This window comes from Gigantopelta aegis, chromosome 6, assembly GCF_016097555.1.
Source record: "Gigantopelta aegis isolate Gae_Host chromosome 6, Gae_host_genome, whole genome shotgun sequence".
In the NCBI taxonomy this organism is placed as follows: Eukaryota; Metazoa; Mollusca; class Gastropoda; order Neomphalida; family Peltospiridae; genus Gigantopelta; species Gigantopelta aegis.
This window is the reverse complement of record NC_054704.1, coordinates 1,608,726-1,634,831: the sequence shown is the minus strand read 5'-3', so window position 1 is coordinate 1,634,831 and position 26,106 is coordinate 1,608,726. Positions and strand designations below refer to the sequence as shown.

Sequence of the window (26,106 nt, the reverse complement as noted above, 5' to 3'; positions counted from 1 at the left end):
TCCCAACCCATCTCTACTTCAATAATTCTGTCAAGCTGATGAAGAACCTAACTATAAACAAATCATCTTTGTATGATGACAACAATTCACCACGTCAGGAAATAAACCAAGGACATATTGCACCCCAGATGAGTATTCTAACCAATGGACCACATGATCACAGTGAGGAGGCATAAATACATCTAGAACTGGAGTACAGTAAATAGGTTCTCAAAAGGTCTGCTGACATTAAACAACCCAACCTAATAAAATGCAAATATATCTATAACATAATGTTTACATACCGTTGTATGCAGTAATTGAGACAAAACTGAAAAAACAAGTACAAAATATTTACTCTGTAATTTATACTGTGACAGTTCAAGAATATTGTAACATTATAAACAGTTTTGAGTTAATAATGTACAGAAAGTGTTTTTAAAAATTACAAAATTACTTTTTATATATTTATTTACAAATTCAGTTTAAAAAATTAAATATTTTAGCAGGAACATAGATCAATATGCCACCATAAATAATAAAGCATTTTATTCAGCTGATTCTTCCACAATAATTACAGGAACACATCATCTGATTTTATCAAACACATCGGAAAAAGAATCAATTTTAAATATGTCAAATTTATCAAGTCAATTTTGTGGTTCGTAAATCCATTAACATCAATAAAAGTAGAGTTAATTTAAAAACACTGTAAAAACAACATGCCAGTAGATGAGCGACATACCAATCATATACCACACTGCGTATTAGAGAGTAGAAACACTGTAACAACAACATCAGCAGATGAGTGACATACGGATCATATACCACACTGCGTATTACAGAGTAGAAACACTGTAACAACAACATGCCAGCAGATGAGCGACATACGGATCATATACCACACTGCGTATTACACAGTAGAAACACTGTAACAACATGCCAGCAGATGAGCGACATATAGATCATATACCACACTGCGTATTACACAGTAGAAACACTGTAACAACATGCCAGCAGATGAGCGACATATAGATCATATACCACACTGCGTATTACAGAGAATAAAGAACAAACCTGTCACACAGTTAAAGGTTTGTGGTCCTCTTGCAATAGTGTATGGTACTTCTGTCTAACAAGAATACATGGCATTTCGGTCTAAAATTTACAATTCTCTTTTGAAATATTAAGTTATCACCAGATAGGCATAGAAGTATATTTGAATATATAACTATTTGCGAATTCGTTCAGCATGCCATAAGTGAAAATGTTGAATGTCATCGAAGATGAGAGAATGTTTATGTTCATGATCAACATGAACTGTCAGGCATTCTGATAATTAAAACATGCATCTCTAACAGGTCGTTATAAACCTAGTATCATCCAATATCCGCCGGAGTTCCAGACACTACATGAAGACTTTACTCCGTTTGTATCGAAACTAGGTCAATCGAGCTCTCAGTGGCCGTATAGAAATGAATATTGTCAACAAGACAGTGTGAGTTTCAACTAGAAGCAGCCAATATTATTGTGACAGAACCATGTAGTTCTAATGCCTAAATCACATTAGATGATGCAACTTAAATGGACAGTCATGTCAGGTCATGAACTGCGGCATGTTCACACTATACAACGACCACCGTCTGCGATCAAACATTAAGTTGTGTCAAATGCCACCAAGCCCACTACAAATCAGTTCCAGATGAGGTTTTTTCAATACACACTACACGTCGTGACTCAACTAGACATTTGAGTTGCGTCGTATAATGTGATCTAGGCTTAACACAAATACTATGTTAGTTCTTACACAGATCTGGTCATAGGCATCAACAACACATTCACCGTTAGTTTACCTAATAAGTAAACTTGTGAAATTAATATCTTCAATTCTCCAATGTACATATTTCTGCAATCACAATTTTTGCTAGATGTCTGCACATCCACAGGTAAAACTAGCATTTTCTTGATGTCTGCATACCCACAGGTAAAACTAGCATTTTCTGGATGTCTGCACACCCACAGGTAAAACTAGCATTTTCTCAAAACTTTCCATGTCCTGGGCCCCATTTTATGAAGCAATCTTAGTGCTAAGATCACCTTAAGTGCACAACTACCGTAAGCATTTACGGTGATCTTAGTATTAACATCGTTTCGTAAAACAAGGCCCTGGAAATGATAATTTCAGACATTGATGACTTTCTTAAAGCTGTGACAACCTCTGGTATTGTTGGGCATTAACTATAAAATGTATGTAACAAACAAGACCCATGACCAAATCTGTTTTAACTACACCATTAAATAAAGCATGCATCTGTGGCTATAGTACCCTTACAAAAACATATATACATACAAGTTGCACAGTACAGAATGTTTGAGTTTTTTAAGCATGTAAGTAAACAGCATAAAGAGGAAAGCCAGACAGGTTTACAGTACTACAGTCTGTGAACCGGAAAATTCCTGCCTCTTATAAGGCTACACTCCCCTTATAGTAAAAATAAACAAATTACTTCTCAAAGTTTATTACGACCCCCATAAATAGACGAGGTTAGGGGTGTTTTTTGTGCATGTGTTGATGTTTTATAAATATTATCTGTCACCCACAAAAAAAAAAAAAATTGTCCCTTAACATAGCTTAGCAAATGATGGAATGCCATTACCCCAAAGCATTAAAACCCCAAGTTGTATTTATTGAAGATTAAATATGTTCAATATGTGACAAATTCTAAATAATACAGATTGGATGACTACTGTAATACACACAGCTGCTTCAGACTTTATACATAATATTAAAGCAGAAACCCACACTCAAGCATAATATGTGTAAATAAACCACAGCCAGACATATAAGTGAGTATTACAAATCTTAACACAACAATTATCTGAAAGAACAATGTATTTTCACCACTGCGGTATTTAACAATGACCCTCTTTTAATATCTACACCAGTTCTGTTTGACAGACTCGACCATTCACTTTGTAAACACACATAACTAGGTATGCACGCACACAACCACACATGCATGCACACAAGTAGGTATGCACGCACACGAACAGGCATGCACGCAAACGACCAGGGGCCTTATTCACAAAGGTCTCTTAGGCTCTGCTAGACAACAAAGCATCCTCTTTGTAAGTCTTTTAGCATTGCACTGCGAGATCGCAAAGTTGCGAGAGTTTAGTGAATTAGGCCCCAGGCATGCATGCACACAACTAGGCACGCACACAACCAGGCATGCATGCACACGACCAGGCATGCATGCACACGACCAGGCATGCACGCACACAACTAGGCATGCATGCACACGACTAGGCAGGCATGCACACACAATCTGTATTTGACCTCTTGTATCTAAAATTGATGATCCGAATCTCAACGTGTGCACATTTCGTGAGCGATTTAATACTTTATACTGTGAAAGTGAATGTCTTGTGTAATGATGAATCTAACATTTTATACTGTGACAGTGAATGTCTTGTCTAACAACGGTTCATGAAACCAGAAGCTGCAAGTAAATATCCTTACATGAAGGAATTGTCTTATGACTGTTCTTGCACATGGAAGCAACTAGCAATTTACTTACATGAAGGTCTTGCCTGTTTAGACATTGCACACAGAAGACACTAGCAACCGTCTTACATGAAGAACCTGCCTCATACAGATGCAAACAGTGACCTTCTTACATGAAGGACTTGCCTCTTAAGATGATGTGATTAGTTTGACAATATGGACGATTGTCTAATCGAGATCTTTGTCTACCCATTCGTACTACGAATCTCACAATTTCTAACATGAAAGACTTCTTCAATGATGGGTTTTACCGTCATCACTCACTTATGAAAACATTTAATAAGGAAATGTATATATCATACTATCCAAACTTTCTATATACAAATTGCCAGGGTGTTTAACATATTTGAAAGTAGGTTGATTCGGAAACATAGGCGGCTATTTCTACTGAGCGCAGTGAGGTGTATAATTGTAGACATGAAAATTAGGTGGTGGATGTTGTGTCTGTCAAACATGTCCACCAGTGTCTTACTAATAAAACATTTGCATTGTACAATCTCAGATCATTAGAGGTAAGTACAAGTCCTTCATGTTGAAGTCTTGTTCATCGCTTTGTTCTTAGTATAAAAATACGTCTACCAAACTGTGGCATCAATGTGGAGAAAATGTGTCACTGAGGAGAGCTGCTATAATGGAGACCGTTAGACGCTCCACTGTGTGACGGGGTAATTAAGTAAAGATGTTACAAGAACAGCGGTAAGGTGAGATCTAGCTGTGTTAAGTTTCTCGAGAACTGCATGCAAGAGTGAGTAGCACCACTGCCGTTCACACGACCACACTAACAGATCATCCATCAGTTGCCATGACGTCGACCTGTGGTGACAGGTCATCAGGAGCCGATACTACTACTATTACTGAGGGAGACACTGGAAAGAGTAAAACACACGTTACAGTTTAGAGGTTACAGTTTAATGCTGGGCCATTTAATCACAGGGAAGAACAAGAAGTAAAACAATAAACAAAATCATCTCAGTTGGTTTTAGTATCAAATTTTAAAAAAAACAATTCATCAAAACTAATGGTTAGGTCAGAAAGTAATTTGATGTTTTAAAATATAATTATTATAATCTGAAGAAAAAAAACTTTCTCATTAAAACCTGCAAAGATGTTAAAAAAAAACAAAAAACAATTCTGACGTTTGTGACAAAAACAAATTTCTTCAGAAGTTAAAACTGACTTTCAGAAAAACATATCTGTCTTTCATGCATAACAATTTTTTTTTTTTCTCCCTGGTTAAAAAGGGTTAAATAAGATAAAATTCAGCAGCTGTATTGTGAAACATCAGGTACTGACAAAAATGTTTTTTTTTTTTTTTAGTAAATTAACAAAAAATAAACTTGAATAATAGATATAAATCCCACATAAAAAAGAAAACAATCCACTTGTTTGACCAGTATGAACGATACATTATTACTATGCCACAGCTAAACTACAGATACAGAACTAAACACAGAAAGAAAGTTATTTTTATATTTCATGCTATATATTATGTATCGAAATAGAAAATATGTAGCATGCAGTAAGAAAAAAATAACTATACCAACATAGATGTTCAAATTAGTATTGAAAACTAAATTAAAAATTTCAATTTATTAATAGTAGAAAACTTTAGATTTTCATCTAATATTATAGCACCCATATTTAAAATTTACTAATGACTAATAATCTGCTAGTACTCATTGACTGAAAAGACAAAAATATCATCCCACCATGAAAACATAGGCCTCAGGATTTCACATTTTATGAGAAAAACGTTTTCGGTGCATGCCCTGTGATCATCAGAACTCATGGGGAAACTTTTTTTGGTAATTATGGTAATGTTGGATTACTTTACATGATAATAGGTAACAGACTTTCAGTTCTGTGATCTTGTTACCTACCGGAAACAATTGTTTCTGTGAAATCCCGAGACTTTACAAACCCACACTGTTGACAAAGTCCAGTGTCTCTCATCTGGTAAAAAATGTTACAACCTAAAACCCATTAACAAAGCTGTATAAATCTATGAGAGCAGCAAGACGATCTTACTTGGTGCTGTTTGGACTGACTGTCACGAGGGGTTGACCCGGCCGCGTATGGACCTGCCCTGGCCGCGTGTGCACCTGGCGCTGACGAGCTAGAAACGACTGACCCACTGATCCTTTCTTCGCCAGTCTCTCCTCCGCAGCTTGGCGGTGCATCTTCATGCCCTGAATATTCCAACAACAATTCATCTTTCAACACTAACTACATCACAATGTCGCTTTTCTCATTTATTGTATATTATTTTTTTTTTATCCTATATTTGTTCTAAAGGCACAGGAAATTTATTAGTCAAAGGGGAGATAACTGATTATATATTTACACCATGGACACTGAATTGTGATAAAGCCAGTAGTAAAAACTGGGAGTTAAAAATGAGGCAGATGACAGGGCGACCAACTTTCCGGAATTTTCCGAAAAATCCGGAATTTTTAACCCATATCCGGAATTCTGGAATTAATGCCAAATATCCGGAATTTTTTCCAAATTCGCTGTCATTTTTTTTTTTTTTGAAGCAACCATTTCTAAATATATTTTTAATTTTCTATATTTTTAAATCCCGAGTTTATTAAACAGTTTATCATTCTGCATTCTCCACTGTAACCTGAACTTGGTATTATCGACTGTTTCGTGCTATTACTAAGACGTTTGTCTATTGGCTGCATTTGTTAACAGCCGACCAATGAAAATGTTTTTGACAATCGAGTAAACTAAAGCCATGTATTAAATGTCTTACTTGCTATGTCGTTTATGTATTCATTTTAAAGATATTTCAAATAACATATAGTAATTACTACGGGGCAGACATCGGTTTTTTGGCGATGTATGGAACTTCGTCATGGTGTGTAAAAACGTGAACATATAACAGAACACTTGTGATCGTACGAAAATGAAAGAAACTGATCCACAATTCTCTTCTTAAATTCTTTTCTTATGCTTTCACGTGCAACATTTCACAAAATACTATTTGGCTACCAGTAATCTGTGACACATTCATGACATTAATATTAATTAATTAATATACCTACCGATCTTGTTTTATTCAAGTAAGTTAAACTATAAAAAATGTAAATGTTACAAACCATTGTTAGATTTTTCCGCGAAATATGCTACTCTAATAGTAATGTTAGCGTAATGCAGAATGATAGCCAGTCTAAATGTGGGTACCAGACATTTCGTCCCTGATTCAGTTAATCACAAATTAGTTTGACCCCACTGATGAAATAGTGCAAATGTGGTAATGTACCTACATAAAAATAACATTGGTCCCAAGTTTGTCACTTTATTACTAATCTGTAGGTGGGAGTGAAACTGTACTATACTATTTGCTAATACAGTGGGGCGTTTAGGTTTTTTTTGTGATGATTTTTTATGTTTGGTCTGTGTGTGTGCGTGTGTGCGTGTGATAATGCTGTTAATTGCTGTACTAGGTATAGTAACTTTATTTACACTGATGAATATATTTAGCTTAGCTTAGCTTAGTAACTTGTTTAACGTGTCCATATACCACTAGGGTTTCGAACACGCCTATCCCGAGTCCGGCCTCCGATAGGATCGGGAGTCTGACTCGGGACAGGGATAAATATATTTAGCATGTTTTAATAGACAAACCATAAAGTAGGGCTATGCTTAAAAAGGAAGTAGAAAAATTCTGCCACTTATGTGGATTGATTTATACTCTTATTATTGAATACATAACATTCCAATAAATAATATAAAAAATGTTATTGTTATGTATCTCGTTGGTTGTTATTGTTTAAATATGTCAATTATTTTTTATATTTTTGAAAATGGCGTTTTCGCGTGATTTAAACTATTGCTTTGAAAGGGGCATTCGCGCACTTAAAAATGAAAATACCAGAAAATTCCGGAAAAATATTTCCATTAGGTTGGTCGCCCTGAGATGAATAGTGAGGGGTTTACAGGTGGGGTATTGAGGGGTTTACAGGTGGGGTAATGAGGGGTTTACAGGTGGGGTATTGTGGGGTTTACAGGTGGGGTATTGTGGGGTTTACAGGTGGGGTATTGAGGAGTTTACAGGTGGGGTAGTGATGGAAATACAGATGGGGTATTGAGGGGTTTACAGGTGGGGTGTTGAGGGGTTTACAGGTGGGGTGTTGAGGGGTTTACAGGTGGAGTATTGAGGGGTTTACAGGTGGGGTGTTGAGGGGTTTACAGGTGGGGTAATGAGGGGTTTACAGGTGGGGTAATGAGGGGTTTACAGGTGGGGTATTGTGGGGTTTACAGGTGGGGTACTGAGGAGTTTACAGGTGGGGTAGTGAGGGAAATACAGATGGGGTATTGAGGGGTTTACAGGTGGGGTATTGAGGAGTTTACAGGTGGGTATTAAGGCGTTTACAGGTGGGGTATTGAGGGGTTTACAGGTGGGGTATTAAGGGGTTTACAGGTGGGGTATTGAGGGGTTTACAGGTGGGACAGTGAGGGGTTTACAGGTGGGGTAGTGAGGGGTTTACAAATGGGGTATTGAGGGGCTTATAGGTGGGTATTGAGGGGCTGACAGGTGGGGCATTGAGGGGCTGACAGGTGGGGCATTGAGGGGCTTACAGGTGGGGCATTGAGGGGCTTACAGGTGGGGCATTGAGGGGTTTACAGGTGGGGTATTGAGGGGCTTACAGGTGGGGTATTGAGGGGTTTACAGGTAGGGATATTGTTCTATATCAACTCATTGTGCAAGTATCCAAGCAGTTAGAAATGTGATATGGTAGTTTAATATAATTTTATATTTCTTTAAAACAAACTCACCAAGTTATACCAAGCTGATACCATACACTTTTCTTCCTGATCACGAATTGCCTTTGCCTTATCATGGTCTCTCTGAAAAATAAATCACATCTTCAAACATATAATGGCCTACATGTTTTTTGGTTCCTTCTGTTCTTCATATGCAACTAATGATTTAATCTCCAAATTCCAATGAGAATGGCTAAAACGCTAAGAGTCTGCTAGAAAAACACTGTCACGTCCAAACTCTATACAAGACTGCCATATAGGGAGTGGGTTGAGGGCAGGGCTGTAAATTAACTGTCAACATCAATTTGTTCTATAAGTGTTCTATATAATTATCTTTCTCTATCACCCATAAGTGTTCTATATAATTATCTTTCTCTATGACCTGTAAGTGTTCTATATAATTATCTTTCTCTATCACCTGTAAGTGTTCTATATAATTATCTTTCTCTATGACCTGTAAGTGTTCTATATAATTATCTTTCTCTGTCACCTTACGTGTTCTATATAATTATCTTTCTAACACTTGTAAGTGTTCTATGTACTGTAAATCATGAAATTAATGCGAGCAAGTAATTAATGCGAAAAGTGTGGCGAACACATAGACGCATTTTGTTTAGTCTCATTTGCAATACAAAAAATGTGCAGGATTTTACTATAATACTTCTAAATAAAATAAAACTTTTATAATATAAAGATGAAACAAAATACAATTATTTTTTTGTTAAACGTCTTTTTGTGAATACGTCAAGAATCTTTCTTTCGTTTCGATGTTGCCATTCTATTTTCACTTTCCTGGAATATCATAGCGGTTATATAATACAGTGATGTTCCAAATGTTTTGTTTTTAAAAAGCTCATTTTGCGATGTGAGTATTTTTCAAATTTTCTTACACTTCTGGATTACTGTATACATGTAAACTGTTTTGAAAATTTGTAAAATTATAATCAACAAATTTTATTACTAAATATATTCCTTTAAAAATGAAACAGTAGAAAATTATATAACCGTAACCAACAATCCGTGCGTATTTCTTCAAACCATTTGGCTCGACTCCATACATGGCATTTAATTTAGACTGGTCGCAAGTTGTCACTGTTGCAATATATCGCATTTGTTAACATCTATTCCTGTGCTGCGCATCAAGTGTATAAAATCAGTCTAAAACATTTGTTAGAATAATACGTCTGCGTTCGCATTAAATATTGTGCCCTGTAATAGCGACCCGTTTACCTTTTATTCCTACTGGTGGATTAATTAGAAGCAATCACCACACAAAAGTGCGAGGCATACCCTTAACAATAAGGTGTAGTTATACTAATTACACTACTTTAAGTAATTAGGGCTTCCTGGTCGACCCACCATGCGATTAGCTTCAGGTTATGTAGTAGCTGTGAAAACAACTACTGACTTCTTTTAACATGAAAGATGAAGCCCAAACAATATAACAACAACACAACTGTGGTTTTTATGTGATGTGGACTTTTGCCCGACGCATTAATAAAAATACGCATTTTTGTTCACTCATGTATGGACGCAATAATATCATGACGTATTAATTACATGATTTACAGTAATTATCTTTCTGTCACCTGTAAGTGTTCTATATAATTATCTTTCTCTATCACCTGTAAGAGTTCTATATAATTATCTTTCTGTCACCTGTAAGTGTTCTATATAATTATTTTTCTGTCACTTGTAAGTGTTCTATATGATTATCTTTCTCTATCACCTGTAAGCGTTCTATATAATTATCTTTCTCTATCACCTGTAAGTGTTCTATATAATTATCTTTCTCTGTCACCTGTAAGTGTTCTATATAATTATCTTTCTGTCACCCGTAAGTGTTCTATATAATTATCTTTATCTGTCATTTGTAAGTGTTCTACATAATTATCTTTCTGTCACCCGTAAGTGTTCTATATAATTATCTTTCTCTGTCACCTGTAAGTGTTCTATATAATTATCTTTCTCTGTCACTTGTAAGTGTTCTATATAATTATCTTTCTGTCACCTGTAAATGTTCTATATAATTATCTTTCTCTGTCACCTGTAAGTGTTCTATATAATTATCTTTCTGTCACCTTACGTGTTCTATATAATTATCTTTCTGTCACCTGTAAGTGTTCTATATAATTATCTTTCTCTGTCATCTGTAAGCGTTCTATATAATTATCTTTCTGTCACCTGTAAGCGTTCTATATAATTATCTTTCTCTGTCATCTGTAAGCGTTCTATATAATTATCTTTCTGTCACCTGTAAGCGTTCTATATAATTATCTTTCTCTGTCACCTGTAAGCGTTCTATATAATTATCTTTCTGTCACCTGTAAGCATTCTATATAATTATCTTTCTCTGTCACCTGTAAGCGTTCTATATAATTATCTTTCTGTCACCTGTAAGCATTCTATATAATTATCTTTCTCTGTCACCTGTAAGTGTTCTATATAATTATCTTTCTTTGTCACCTGTAAGTGTTCTATATGATTATCTTTCTGTGACCTGTAAGTGTTTTATATAATTATCTTTCTCTGTCACCTGTAAGTGTTTTATATAATTATCTTTCTCTGTCACCTGTAAGTGTTCTATATAATTATCTTTCTGTCACCCGTAAGTGTTCTATATAATTATCTTTCTCTGTCACCTGTAAGTGTTCTATATAATTATCTTTCTGTCACCTTACGTGTTCTATATAATTATCTTTCTGTCACCTGTAAGTGTTCTATATAATTATCTTTCTCTGTCATCTGTAAGCGTTCTATATAATTATCTTTCTGTCACCTGTAAGCGTTCTATATAATTATCTTTCTCTGTCATCTGTAAGCGTTCTATATAATTATCTTTCTGTCACCTGTAAGCGTTCTATATAATTATCTTTCTCTGTCACCTGTAAGTGTTCTATATAATTATCTTTCTGTCACCTGTAAGCATTCTATATAATTATCTTTCTCTGTCACCTGTAAGTCACCTGTAAGCATCTATATAATTATCTTTCTCTGTCACCTGTAAGCGTTCTATATAATTATCTTTCTGTCACCTGTAAGCATTCTATATAATTATCTTTCTCTGTCACCTGTAAGTGTTCTATATAATTATCTTTCTTTGTCACCTGTAAGTGTTCTATATGATTATCTTTCTGTGACCTGTAAGTGTTTTATATAATTATCTTTCTCTGTCACCTGTAAGTGTTTTATATAATTATCTTTCTCTGTCACCTGTAAGTGTTCTATATAATTATCTTTCTCTATGACCTGTAAGTGTTCTATATAATTATCTTTCTCTGTCACCTGTAAGTGTTCTATATAATTATCTTTCTAACACTTGTAAGTGTTCTATGTACTGTAAATCATGAAATTAATGCGAGCAAGTAATTAATGCGAAAAATGTGGCGAACACATAGACGCATTTTGTTTAGTCTCATTTGCAATACAAAAAATGTGCAGGATTTTACTATAATACTTCTAAATAAAATAAAACTTTTATAATATAAAGATGAAACAAAATACAATTATTTTTTTTGTTAAACGTCTTTTTGTGAATACGTCAAGAATCTTTCTTTCGTTTCGATGTTGCCATTCTATTTTCACTTTCCTGGAATATCATAGCGGTTATATAATACAGTGATGTTCCAAATGTTTTGTTTTTAAAAAGCTCATTTTGCGATGTGAGTATTTTTCAAATTTTCTTACACTTCTGGATTACTGTATACATGTAAACTGTTTTGAAAATTTGTAAAATTATAATCAACAAATTTTATTACTAAATATATTCCTTTAAAAATGAAACAGTAGAAAATTATATAACCGTAACCAACAATCCGTGCGTATTTCTTCAAACCATTTGGCTCGACTCCATACATGGCATTTAATTTAGACTGGTCGCAAGTTGTCACTGTTGCAATATATCGCATTTGTTAACATCTATTCCTGTGCTGCGCATCAAGTGTATAAAATCAGTCTAAAACATTTGTTAGAATAATACGTCTGCGTTCGCATTAAATATTGTGCCCTGTAATAGCGACCCGTTTACCTTTTATTCCTACTGGTGGATTAATTAGAAGCAATCACCACACAAAAGTGCGAGGCATACCCTTAACAATAAGGTGTAGTTATACTAATTACACTACTTTAAGTAATTAGGGCTTCCTGGTCGACCCACCATGCGATTAGCTTCAGGTTATGTAGTAGCTGTGAAAACAACTACTGACTTCTTTTAACATGAAAGATGAAGCCCAAACAATATAACAACAACACAACTGTGGTTTTTATGTGATGTGGACTTTTGCCCGACGCATTAATAAAAATACGCATTTTTGTTCACTCATGTATGGACGCAATAATATCATGACGTATTAATTACATGATTTACAGTAATTATCTTTCTGTCACCTGTAAGTGTTCTATATAATTATCTTTCTCTATCACCTGTAAGAGTTCTATATAATTATCTTTCTGTCACCTGTAAGTGTTCTATATAATTATTTTTCTGTCACTTGTAAGTGTTCTATATGATTATCTTTCTCTATCACCTGTAAGCGTTCTATATAATTATCTTTCTGTCACCTGTAAGTGTTCTATATAATTATCTTTCTGTCACCTGTAAGTGTTCTATATGATTATCTTTCTCTGTCACCTGTAAGCGTTCTATATAATTATCTTTCTCTGTCACCTTACGTGTTCTATATAATTATCTTTCTGTCACCTGTAAGTGTTTCATATGATTATCTTCCTCCGTCACCTGTAAGCGTTCTATATAATTATCTTTCTGTCACCTTACGTGTTCTATATAATTATCTTTCTGTCACCTGTAAGTGTTCTATATGATTATCTTTCTGTCACCCGTAAGTGTTCTATATAATTATCTTTCTCTGTCACCTGTAAATGTTTTATATAATTATCTTTCTGTCACCTGTAAGCATTTTATATAATTATCTTTCTCTGTCACCTGTAAATGTTTTATATGATTATCTTTCTCAGTCACCTGTAGTGTTCTATATAATTATCTTTCTGTCATCTTACGTGTTCTATATAATTATCTTTCTGTCATCTTACGTGTTCTATATAATTATCTTTCTGTCATCTTACTTGTTCTATATAATTATCTTTCTGTCACCTTACGTGTTCTATATAATTATCTTTCTGTCACCTGTAAGTGTTTTATATAATTATCTTTCTGTGACCTGTAAGTGTTCTATATGATTATCTTTCACCTGTAAGTGTTCTATATAATTATCTTTCTCTATCAGCTGTTTCCTCAACATCTCCACCTCGGGTGTATTTCCTTGACTAGACTGAAGACCCAGAATGACCTGTTAAACAAATAAAAACATTACGAAAAGCAAACAGCAATCAGTGAAAACTAGACATTATGGCATACTTAACAAAAAAGATTTTTAACAGCAGGATTTACAAAGTTACTCCACTTTAAGTGGTTGTTTTCTGGTTGCACATTTAAAAAGGAATACCAAAGAAAACCCTAAACCTGTTACTAGTCCCACTACGATTGATAACAGACATAAACAAATTTCAGGAACCATCGTTTCGTCATATGCTAAATTTAGGGCACATTTACATGGACATAATGGGCTATACAAAAACGAAATGTGTTACTTGAATTTATTTTTGCACAGCCAATAAACAAAAAAAAAGAAATTATTTTCCTTATTTTCTTCCGGACATTCATCCACAAATATTTATTCATCATGGGCATCTTAAGACCTATAAAGGAGTTATCTTCAATTGATCAGAGAATTTCCAACTGTGTACAAGATCTTAAAACTACTTACAAAATGAAAAAAACAACCCCAAAATCAGGCCAGTTACAGGGTTTCACATGACGCAGTAATCCTGATGCAATATTTACCTAAAATACTCCCAAATAAAATCTTTCCAATGTCAACCGATTTACAATGAAACATCTTTTTTTTTTTAAATATATAAAAACCTAACGACTACGAAGTTCAAAACGAAGATAGCCAAGAAGTTTAACTGGTTCCCAACCGTATCAATATGTTTAACATAACTTAAGTGTAAAAAACCAGTATGGCTGATGTACATGTAGTGTGCCAGTCTCTTTGTCTAAATTTAGATCATCGCGACAATGTCGAATGCACGGTCTGTATACAAATATCAGCCACAAGTTTTCAGTTCTTTATATGAATAGTTTGTTTTGTTTGTTTTTTTCTGCAATAAGTCACTTTTACATCAAGAAATATTTTTTCAAAACCTAAAAACCTAATGACTCCAAAGTTTCAGAACAAATATAGCCAAGCAGTTTAACTGGTTCCCAACCGTATCAATTCATTTTAAATGCAACATAAGTGTAAAAAAACAGTGTGGCTGCTGTAGTGTGCCAGTCCCTTTGTCTAAATTTAGATCAATGCGACAATGTCAAATCAATGGTCTGTTTGAGTTAGTCATAATTATTCACTGTGCCCCTCCCACATTTCTTGATCCAATAGCAGCTAGCAGTGATGGCATATATATATATATAGAGAGAGAGAGAGAGAGAGAGAGAGAGAGAGAGAGAGAGAGAGAGAGAGAGAGAGAGAGAGAGAGAGAGAGAGGTTATTACCCTCGTGTATTTCGGTATCGTCAATATCATATATTAGGAATAAAAATTGTATTATGTGAGCCTCTGGCGAACATAATACATTATTTTTATTCCTAATATATTATATCGAAATACACAAGGGTAATAATCTCTTTATCATATAAGCTCAAGCTTAATACGTGTTTTTGTAAACTGTACACGCAACTTTAATTCCAGTCCGCCATTACTAGATATTCAAATGACGTAAGAATATGTGGCGCGGTGGATTTTTTAATGGAAATGACGTCAAACTCGAATGACGTAATTTTGGATGTCCTTACATTAAAATAAAGTTATGCCTAACGTTTTTTGTTTTCTGAACGCTGGACAGCTTTCAGTGTCAAATTGCCATTGAAATGTTTTTATTTGATGACTATGAATGCATACACATGTATGTCAATCATGGAGTGTCACCCAAGTACATGTGCTTAAATGTCAATAAACCTAGTGCCGAGACCGACGAATTTACATCTAATTTGCAAAGTTATCAAATTCTTATAGTATGTGATCTGAAAAATATCACATGCTTTGATTGCATTGAAAATGTAAGATACTATATGATAAATATACATATATATATATATATACTCTGTCAAAAAAGAAACACATAGGTGATAGGGAAAGAAAAAAAGTGTTTGATTTTACAAAATATTGTGTTTGCTGAATGACCATGTTTGTTAATGTTCCTGGAATGGGACAGCATGCCCAAATGCACCCTAAAACAAATTTAACACACGTTGTGGCACATTGTGCGACAATTGCAGGAAATCGGCATGAAATAGTCCGATTTAGTCACATGAACCTCGGGGGGAAAAGATTGGGGTAGTGATGGGTATTTAAAGCTGCAATGCTCGCAATTATGCCTCATTTCCATTTCGATGTAGACGAGTTACAAAATGCCAAGACTAAGCCTGCCAAATTGAAACATTGGAATAGGCCGCAGTTTCAATCAGCTGAAGACCGGCCCAGAAGTGAAAAACCTTGCGTAACAAATGCAGGACAAGATCGCTACATCCGGATTCTGCACTTGTGTCATCGAACTGCCACAGCAAGAAACACTGCTGGACGCATACCTGGTTTGAGAAGGGTGTCTGCACAAACCATTCGGAACCGACTTCGAGAAGCTGGTTTACAGGCTAGGAGACCGTATGTTGGCGCTCGTCCTGCGATGTCAACATCGACATTAATGTGTTCACTGGTGCACGAATGTACAGGGGTGGAACTTGGGAAACTGGCAGCGAGTATGGTTAAGTGACAAGTCACGTTTCCTTCTACAGCGACGTGATGGACGACAATGTGTTTACAGACACCGCAATGAACATTTTGCCAACAACTGCGTCGCCCAAGTTGACAGATTCAGTGGAGGGAGTGTCATGATGTGGGGAGCCTTCTCATACACCGGCAGGAGTGAACTTGTGTTCGTACAAGGCAACTTGACAGCTGTACGCTACCGGGATGAAATTCTTCGCCGTCATATGCTTCCCATTTTGGATCGACAGAGAGAACTCTTTTAGCAGGACAATGCCAGGCTGCATACGGCACATGTAACAATGGATTTCCTACAGAATGAGAACATTAATGTGCTGCCATGGCCATCAAGATTGCCAGATCTCAACCCCATTGAACATCTATGGGACGAACTGGACAGACGTGTACGCCAGCATGACCCGGAGCTTCAGACGCTTCCACAACTGTCACATGCACTGCAGGAAGAATGGGCTAGGATTCCACATGCCCAGATTCAGAGACTCATTCAGTCTATGCCAAGGAGATGTCGCACAGTGATTGCTGCTACTGGTGGTCATACACAGTACTGATTTCAGCGCCCTCGTGCGACGCCGTTTGGTGACGAAAACGCCTCCACAGCCGTCAGTCCACAGCAAGAACATTGTCACATATTCATGTCAAATTTTACTATGATACGATCATAAATAACCAAATTATGCCACTTTGTATTAAAGAGATAATTCCATGAATATTTCGCCTATGTGTTTCTTTTTTGACAGAGTATATGTATTATGCGAGCCTCTGGCCTTGTCACAGTGTTTCTCACCTGTCTGGCCTTGTCACAGTATTATCTCTCACCTGTCTGGCCTTGTCACAGTATTTCTTGTATTTCTCCTCCATGCAGGCCATCTGTTCGTCCTTCCTGCGCAGCTCGTCCTGCAGGTGTTCCCGCCTCCGCGCCTCCGCCCCCACCTGCTTCTCCAACTCCTCCACCTGCTGCCTCTGTCGGTCGATCTGCGAGTCACGCTCAGACACTTTAGACATGAGTTCACGAATGTTTGTGTGCAGTTCAGACACCTGTGTGTCCGACACTGACGAAAGTTTACTGTTGTGCAAGTCTTCCAGCTGGGCTTCCAGTTCTAAAATTCTCTGGTTGCCAATCCTGTAAAAATCACATACAGTAGAAATAGAATCATAAATCAAAGTATGTGTTCGATTTACCTGTTACACAGTCCCGAGCCCCATCTTACAAAGCTACTGTATGCACTTACAGTGATCTCAAGGCCAAGATAGCTTTGTAAAAGAGGGCCTGGAGATTCATAGTATTCTGTCAGGTCCCCCTCTATCACTCTCCAAATTCACGAACTGCTAATTTTTTATTTTTTTTATTTGGTTTAAAATGGCAAATTTTATTTTAATGATGCGAAATATTTTTTACATTGTAATTGATATCTTGTTTGTAACTGGGTTTCTGATATTTCTGACGGTTAATAGATAATCTGACAAAATGTTCTACTCGCCCATAGCTAACCCTGTCACTGTGACTAACAAAATGGAATACTCTATTTTAAAGTTATTTAGCATTGGAGGATAAATCCAAAAGCCTAGACTCTTTGTCTTGGAGACCTGATGAAAAACAAGTAATAAATGAAGCATCGTGGTTGGACTCTCCAGGTTAATTAAGGTATGCCAAAGGTTGTATGTTTGTTATCCACTGACAGACAGTGTATTTACACATTATTACTCTTTTTCTCTATTCCACATCAGTACCTCACTACCAGCCACTCACCTGACTTCTGTCTCTAGTTCGTTCTTCCTGCCGGTCGCATCGTCCAGTAACGACTGCAGACCCTCTGTCTGTTTATCGTGGTCGCCCAGTGTGCCCATCTTCAACATCTTGTTCTCGTGTTCCAGCCGCAACAGCTTCTCTCTGTAAACACACAACAGTGTAATCAGTGAACACACAACAGAGTCATCAGTGAACAAACAAGTCATCAGTAAACACACAAGTGTAATCAGTAAACACACAACAGTCATCAGTAAACACACAACAGTCATCAGTAAACACACAAGTCATCAGTAAACACACAACAGTCATCAGTGAACACAACAGTCATCAGTAAACATACAAGTCATCAGTAAACATGCAACAGTCATCAGTAAAATGCAAGTCATCAGTAAACATACAACAGTGATCAGTAAACACAACAGTCATCAGTAAACACACAACAGTCATCAGTAAACACAAGTCAGCAGTAAACACAACAGTCATCAGTAAACACATAACAGTCATCAGTAAACACACAACAGTCATCAGTAAACACAACAGTGTCCTTAGTAAACAACAAAACAAGTAGTGAGTCTAAACTCAAGTAAACCACCCATCACAGCTTCTCACACACCCGTTAACACACATATGTGTCATAACATTTTAAAGACATACAAATGGCTACTCCTAGGTGATGACCAGGTCATCAATGCCATCCCATCCAATGAAAAAATAATCATGGTCAAATAGATCACTCTGTGACGTACAAGCAATCTAATTAAAATTAGATCTACTGGGCTACCAGTAGATCTAACAGCATTGCGTGGACTCCCATGTCCAGGTGACATTTCATCTATAAATAACAATTTAAATATCGACCAATTACACTTTGCCTTCTATAGTGTTATTCGGGAGCATACAAATTCTAAAAATATCGATCTAGACTATTTATGTAATAGGCGAACTTGTTGGTCTATTTCAACATTAGAAAACAAGAGGAAAAGTGCAGTAATAAACTCTGAATTGTACCTAGTATAAACAGATTTTATGGCTATACCATCACGTTTTTTTTTTTTTTTTATCTTGAAACAAATTTTATATAAAATTTTATATTGAAATTAGTTTTCGGCATACTTTGCAATTCACCAAAATTATTTCATATACCCTCGGCATAACCCCGAATGTTTTCAAATTCTTTTCAAATCACTGGCATGATTTTGCAAGGTTTTGATTGGTCGAATGAAAGGTTAACTGGATAAGAGCTCCAACGGGGTGCTGTTAGATCCACAGGTAATAGTAATTAACCAGTGGAGCTAATTTTAATAAGATTGACGTACAGGTTAACCTGAAATTGACTTTGTGACGCACAAGCGCTATGGTTGTACATAGCTTTTAGTTGGAAAAGGCATTTAAAAACTGTTTACTAAATATATGTAAGAAATAGAATACTACATTCGTGTCCGTTAGATACCATTTATTTAACAACTCGTTTAAAAATGGTATCAAAATCGCTTTCGCTCATTTGATACGTTTTTAAACAACTTATTTTAAGATAAATGGTATCTAACGGCCGCTCATGTAGTATGCTCTATTTATCTGTGTAAACACACAACCTAGTCATCAGTACATAAGTTGACAGCTGTTACGTCAATAAAACATGTGATAAAAAGGAACCCGTTTACAGGCTATTACAGGCATTAGTTGATGTAATTCTAATGTTAATTACACTAACATTAAATTATGTGTGCCATTATCAATAACAATAATATACTTTTAAAATTCTGTACATACACAAGGCTCTGTATTCATAAACATATTTATGTCAATGTCCGATATTTAACTACACACTTAAAGTACACAGATACATTTGTAAGTAATATACCTTGACTTATGTACGTTTATGAATACAGTAAAAAGTAAAAGTAAAGTTTGTTTTATTTAACGACACCACTAGAGCACACTGATTTTTTATCATATCATCGGCTATTGGACGTCAAACATATGGTCATTCTGACAGTTTTTTAGAGGAAACCCGCTGTCGCCACATAGGCTACTCTTTTATGACAAGCAGCAAGGGATCTTTTATTTGCGCTTCCCACAGGCAGGATAGCACAAACCATGGCCTTTGTTGAACCAGTTATGGATCACTGGTCGGTGCAAGTGGTTTTACACCTACCCATTGAGCCTTGCAGAGCACTCACTCAGGGTTTGGAGTCGGTATCTGGATTAAAAATCCCATACCTCGACTGGGATGCGAACCCAGTACCTACCAGCCTGTAGACCGATGGCCTAACCACAACGCCACCGAAGCCGGTCTTTATGAATACAGAGCATGGGACTCAATTCACAAAGCTGTCTTCAGCAACATGGTCCTTAAACACCATATATTAAAACCCTTGAACGTTAGTAAGTCTACCTACTTGAGTTCTGGTGGTGCTGTCAGCATGTCGTTGACTGCAAGGTGGGCGTCGCTGCCCCCAACCCCGATGCCTGGGACGTTCTGCAGCTGTGTACACTTGAGTTCCTCATTCATCTCCACCAGGGAGTCACGCTCAGCTCCAATCCGCTGATTAAAGGAAAGGAAAGTCAGTTTAATAACACTCTGGTGGTGAACTTGCTGAAATGAGAATTAGCCCAATGGTCCAACCAACAGGGATTGATCCCACACCAACCGCGCAACAGGCGTCTGCTAACATGGGACTAACCTGGGCTCTGTTCCACAAAAGAATTGTAGCTAAGGTTAACTGTAATGACTTAAGGTGAGTTTTACAACTGGCACTGTAAACTTTACAGCCGTTCCACAAAGCAACCGTACAGTAGTTGTAGGTACCCCTTTAATGATTCAAATCTTTTTTGCAAAGAAGTGCAAATTCGTTAAATAATAAATTGCTTACGGACTTTTCAGAATGTATTCATTGGTATCGGACATCCATGAAGTAACTTTGTCAGTTTATTTGCTAAGCGATAATTGCCGAATGCATAAGACATGAGTTATCTCCCATATTTTTGTGTGAAGGTAGTATGGCCTAAAATGTTTTTCACCTGGGTGAGTCTGGCAGTGTGGGGTCTGGTGTTATCCTGTTGAAAGATAAGTCATCTAATTCCACCATGTTGTTGCAATAAGGGCAAAGGCACCGGCCTTAGGATATTGTCAATGTAGCATGTAGCGGTGGCCAAAAATCTCTATTGATTGCACCCAATACCATCACACTTGCACCTCCAAAATGACTTAATTGTGGCATATTGAAGAAAGACAAAAAAACTAAATAAAGGTTCCTTCTATAGGGAGACGAATGCGGGCAACACACGTGCAAAATTATTTTTATATGCAATGATGTGACGTAATAAACGCCCAGTTCAGTTTTGTTGGTTCAAACTGATTTTATTCCATTTTTTCACAGGTTTTAACAATATCCTCCTTGACTTACAGTTGTTACCAATACAGTATTTGATTGCCATTTGACATCTACGTTAGTGACTTACAACTGCCTTGTACCTATTGTAAATTTTCACAGTATTTACGACAATAGTAAGCTACGCCACGTCGTGGAACGGGCTGGCGATAGTAGAAAACCTTTTCAGTCACGATGGTAGGTATTTCCGGCAATAGTAAGCTACGCCACGTCGTGGAACGGGCTGGCGATCGTAGAAAACCTTTTCAGTCACGATGGTAGGTATTTCTGGCAATAGTAAGCTACGCCACGTCGTGGAACGGGCTGGCGATCGTAGAAAACCTTTTCAGTCACGATGGTAGGTATTTCCGGCAATAGTAGTGCTAAGATTGCTTTGTGAACGGGGCCCAGGTGACTAATATATTGTAATTGCGTACATTTGACTTTCTTGTTTATCTCCGCTGATTAAAGGAAAGGAAAGCGAGTTAAAATAACACGTTGATTAATATGGGACTAATCAGGTGTTTAATATGTGGTCATTGTGATACCTAACCTCGATAAAGAATGGTACTATTTTTTATCAGCAACTAAAAGCTCTTTTTTTATTTGCACGAGTAAGATAGTCATGGAACACAAAAGGCTGACATGAATCTCACTAACCATGAACCTGATTTGCTTTATATAAACATAAATACGACACTTCATTCCCTGAAACTCAGTAACCATGAACCCGATTTGCTTTATATAAATATCATGACACTTCATTCCCTGGAACTAAGTATCATGTTACTGCCAGTTAAAGTGGACACATTCTGTTGTCGTGACAACACTCACTTCCTTCTCCCTGACGAGTGCTCCCATCTTCTCCTGTCCACGCTTCAGTTCAAACTCGGCCTTGTCTGCTCGCTTGATCTCGTCGGCCACCTTGTTCTGTAACTCGTGGGCCTGGATCTTGTATACCTCCAGCTGCTGCTTCAACGAAGACACTTTACGAGCCTCCTACAAACACAATGAGATACTTTACGAGCCTCCTACAAACACAATCACACTTTACGAGCCTCCTACAAACAATAGGACTCTTTATGAGCCTCCTACAAACACAATCGCTTTATGCACCTCCTACAAACACGATGAGACTCTTTACGAGCCTCCTACAAACACAATCACTCTTTACGAGCCTCCAACAAACACAATGAGACACTTTACGAGCCTCCTACAAACACAATCAGACACTTTACGAGCCTTCTACAAACACAATCACACTTTATGAGCCTCCTACAAACACAATGACTCTTTACGAGCCTCCTACAAACACAGACACTTTACAAGCCTCCTACAAACACAATCACACTTTACTAGCCTCCTACAAACACAATCAGACACTTTACGAGCCTCCTACAAACACAATGAGACACTTTACGAGCCTCCTACAAACACAATGAGACACTTTACGAGCCTCCTATAAACACAATGAGACACTACGAGACTTCTACAAACACAATGAGACACTTTATGAGCCTCCTACAAACATGAGACACTTTATGAGCCTCCTACAACACACTGAGAACTTTATGAGCCTCCTACAAACATAATGAGACACTTTATGAGCCTCCTACAACACACTGAGAACTTTACGAACCTCCTACAACACAATGACACTTTACGAGCCTCCTACAAACACGAGACACTTTATGAGCCTCCTACAAACATGAGACACTTTATGAGCCTCCTACAACACACTGAGAACTTTACGAACCTCCTACAACACAATAACACTTTACGAGCCTCCTACAAACACGAGACACTTTATAAGCCTCCTACAAACACAATGAGACACTTTACGAGCCTCCTACAAACACAATGAGACACTTTACGAGCCTCCTACAAACAATCAGACACTTTACAAGTCTCCTACAAACACAATGACTCTTTACGAGCCTCCTACAAACATAATCTGACACTTTACGAGCCTCCTACAAACACAATGACTCTTTACGAGCCTCCTACAAACACGATGAGACACTTTACGAGCCTCCTACAAACACAATGAGACACTTTATGAGCCTCCTACAAACATAATTAGACACTTTACAAGCCTCCTACAATCATAATTAGACACTTTACGAGCCTCCTACAAACATATTGAAGACACAGTTCTAAATGGATTAATTTCTTTTATTTTTACAGTAAACTTGATGCCGTGACTAAAGGTTTCCAATAATAATATATTTTCTTCAAACCTCGACTCTCTAGCTCTTAGCAAACACACATACCAAAATGTTCTCACTGGGTGAAAAGATGTGCTGACCACAAGAGACAGATCACAGGTGTGAAGGAGACTTCAAAAGATGATGTTAGAATGAGAAAAAGAGACAGAAGACCGTCACACAAGACAAGGGAACAGCAGAATTAAAAGAAAGGAATAAATGTACCCCTCAGGAATAGAGATGAAAGTAGGTGACGGTGAGCTAAGCTGGGAAATACAGATAACTATAAATGCAAACCATCCATACCTCTTGAAGCTCAATAGTTTCTTGCATATATTTGGTATTCTTCTCCTCCAATAACTTCATTTGTGCTCGTAAGATACTCATATCCTCTGGTAACAAAACAGAGGCATTAATATAATAAAAACAGTAGTTTTATTTTGCTCTATTATGTTAGAAAATAACTGTGGGTTAGCACAACTTTTATGTGCTAAGGTGTCGATCTACATTTGTCATAGTCAGTCTTTTTCTTTTCCCTGTAACTTCTCACCATTATAGAATTATTATTAAAAAAGGAAAAAACAAAAGTCCACTAAATTTCTCCCTAATAAAACTGTGGTTTGAGCCAATCTGAAAGTGTTCTGTAATCCCACACGTCACCCAAGTAGTAGGCCCGGCAGTAGGTATTTCACTTTGATTATTTTATTTTTAAATATTGACAAAATGAAGAAAAGAAAAATCGAAAAAAGACCAAGTGAGCTGGAACAGAGTAAAGTGAAAACTTAGAACCCATCTGTTGAGACAGCTCACTCAGTTACAGAGCTATTTTAAACAAATCTGCAGCCCTCTACATTCAGACCAATTTTGTCTCATCTTTCATTTGGCGACTAAAACATATCATATTATCTGTACAAAAAATACAAGTTGGCGCCATCTGCCTTCTAGGTGGAAACGTTAACGTAGAGACCTCAATCTATTAGTATTTGGCTGTTATAAATTTGTAACACTAATTTTCTGACACAATTTTGCATTTTATAGAACAGATGGATTAAATATAGCTGTGATCAGCAATATAATAATATTGAAAACATTGTTCGTCTGCTGTACATACCTAATTTTTTCTTGTAAGATTCTATCACAGATTCATATTTAGCCTGAAAAAATAAAAATAAATTATAATTAAACAAAAATAGTAGATTCATACCAAACATTTTATTTAAGATAAGCTTATAAAATAGCTTCAGTATCATTATAATACAATTTCTATTGTGATACTGATGATACTAAAACCCACTCTTGTAATAATCTATATGTCCTTTCAGAAGAGAACAGTGTGTATCCAACACCTTTAACATACCACACTTAGTCTAGTAAATGGGAATACCATCTCTACCTCAGGTTATCACTCTACCAGCAAGCAACATCACATTTGTACATATTAAAAAACAGATTAATATATAAAAAGTCTTATGTGAACTTCTGGTGAGCGTAATACATATCGAATACTATCCAAACTTGCATGTCATACCATTTGTATGAAATGAGTGAACAGTTTTGGTATCTAACAAGTGAAAGCGAGTCCGATACCAACACTGTTCACGACTTTCATAAAAATGGTATGACAGACATGCTAGTTTAGTATTTGATTTATTACAAACCAACTGCAAACAAGCCGCAATGCAGAAATAAGCAAATGTCGAGAACTACTACAAGTTATTTTTCTACGAATTGGGTCAGCAAGTGTTTTACATCACACGTAAACTTAAATGACGTCACAATGAGCAACGAGACATCAGCAATGTTGGTGTGAAGCTTGCATTAATGGTCAGTTATTGAGGTGTTGAAATTCACAATAATAACTGAATTGTTGATCGGACCAGCAAAGATTAAGCTGAGTGAATGGGATGTGTTTAACATTCTGCCACAAAAACATAAATACCACTTGTTGTGGTGTGCGTTTAACATCCAGTCATAAAAACATACATACCACTTGTTCTGATGTGTTTAACATCCAGACATAACATAACATACGTACCACTTGTTCTGACGTGTTTAACATTCAGACATAACATAATATACATACCACGTGTTCTGATGTGTTTAACATCCAGACATAACATACATACATACCAGTTGTTCTGATGTGAGGACGGGGATGTTGACGTATTGTTAAATGGACACAAAGATCAACAAAGGACTATTCAACATCAGCATAATGCACTATCAGACATTTGCTTTTACCCCAATTTTTAACGACACCCTCCCCCTCCCATGATGAATTTGCAAAGACATAAGGCCGACTCGATGTAAATATATTTGAATATTTTATTTGCTGTCCATTAGCTGGTGGTCAAGCCTAAATAAATAATACACGGTAATAATGCTAACTTTAAAAAAATGCCCAAGGCTTATGAGTGAACACCCCAGCAAATGTCAGGTTAATAGGACTATTTTCATTAATATAGGTTCACTGCAGGACCCATCAAATTAATGTTTTTGTCCAATAAAAAATAGCAGGGTGTGGGATGGTAGAAAATATGTTTAAAGTGGACTACAATTGTCATATAAAACATTACCATTTTGAATGATGATATAATCATGAC

General features: G+C 36.5%; 1 protein-coding gene across 3 annotated transcripts in view; it reads right to left on the bottom strand.

Annotated features, from left to right (window-relative positions):
- Nucleotides 1-26,106, bottom strand: part of LOC121374309 (protein Hook homolog 3-like) — a 71,201-nt gene that overhangs the window by 8,116 nt on the left and 36,979 nt on the right. The window contains exons 13-22 of one of the 3 annotated variants that reach the window (XM_041501366.1): nt 24,615-24,657; nt 23,810-23,895; nt 22,131-22,295; nt 20,325-20,470; nt 17,926-18,066; nt 16,995-17,298; nt 13,528-13,626; nt 8,333-8,404; nt 5,576-5,736; nt 285-310 (exon numbers count right to left, since the gene is read on the bottom strand). In XM_041501366.1, the coding sequence (XP_041357300.1) occupies nt 285-310; nt 5,576-5,736; nt 8,333-8,404; nt 13,528-13,626; nt 16,995-17,298; nt 17,926-18,066; nt 20,325-20,470; nt 22,131-22,295; nt 23,810-23,895; nt 24,615-24,657 (1,243 nt within the window). The other 2 variants (XM_041501367.1, XM_041501368.1) reach the window with 2 other exon arrangements.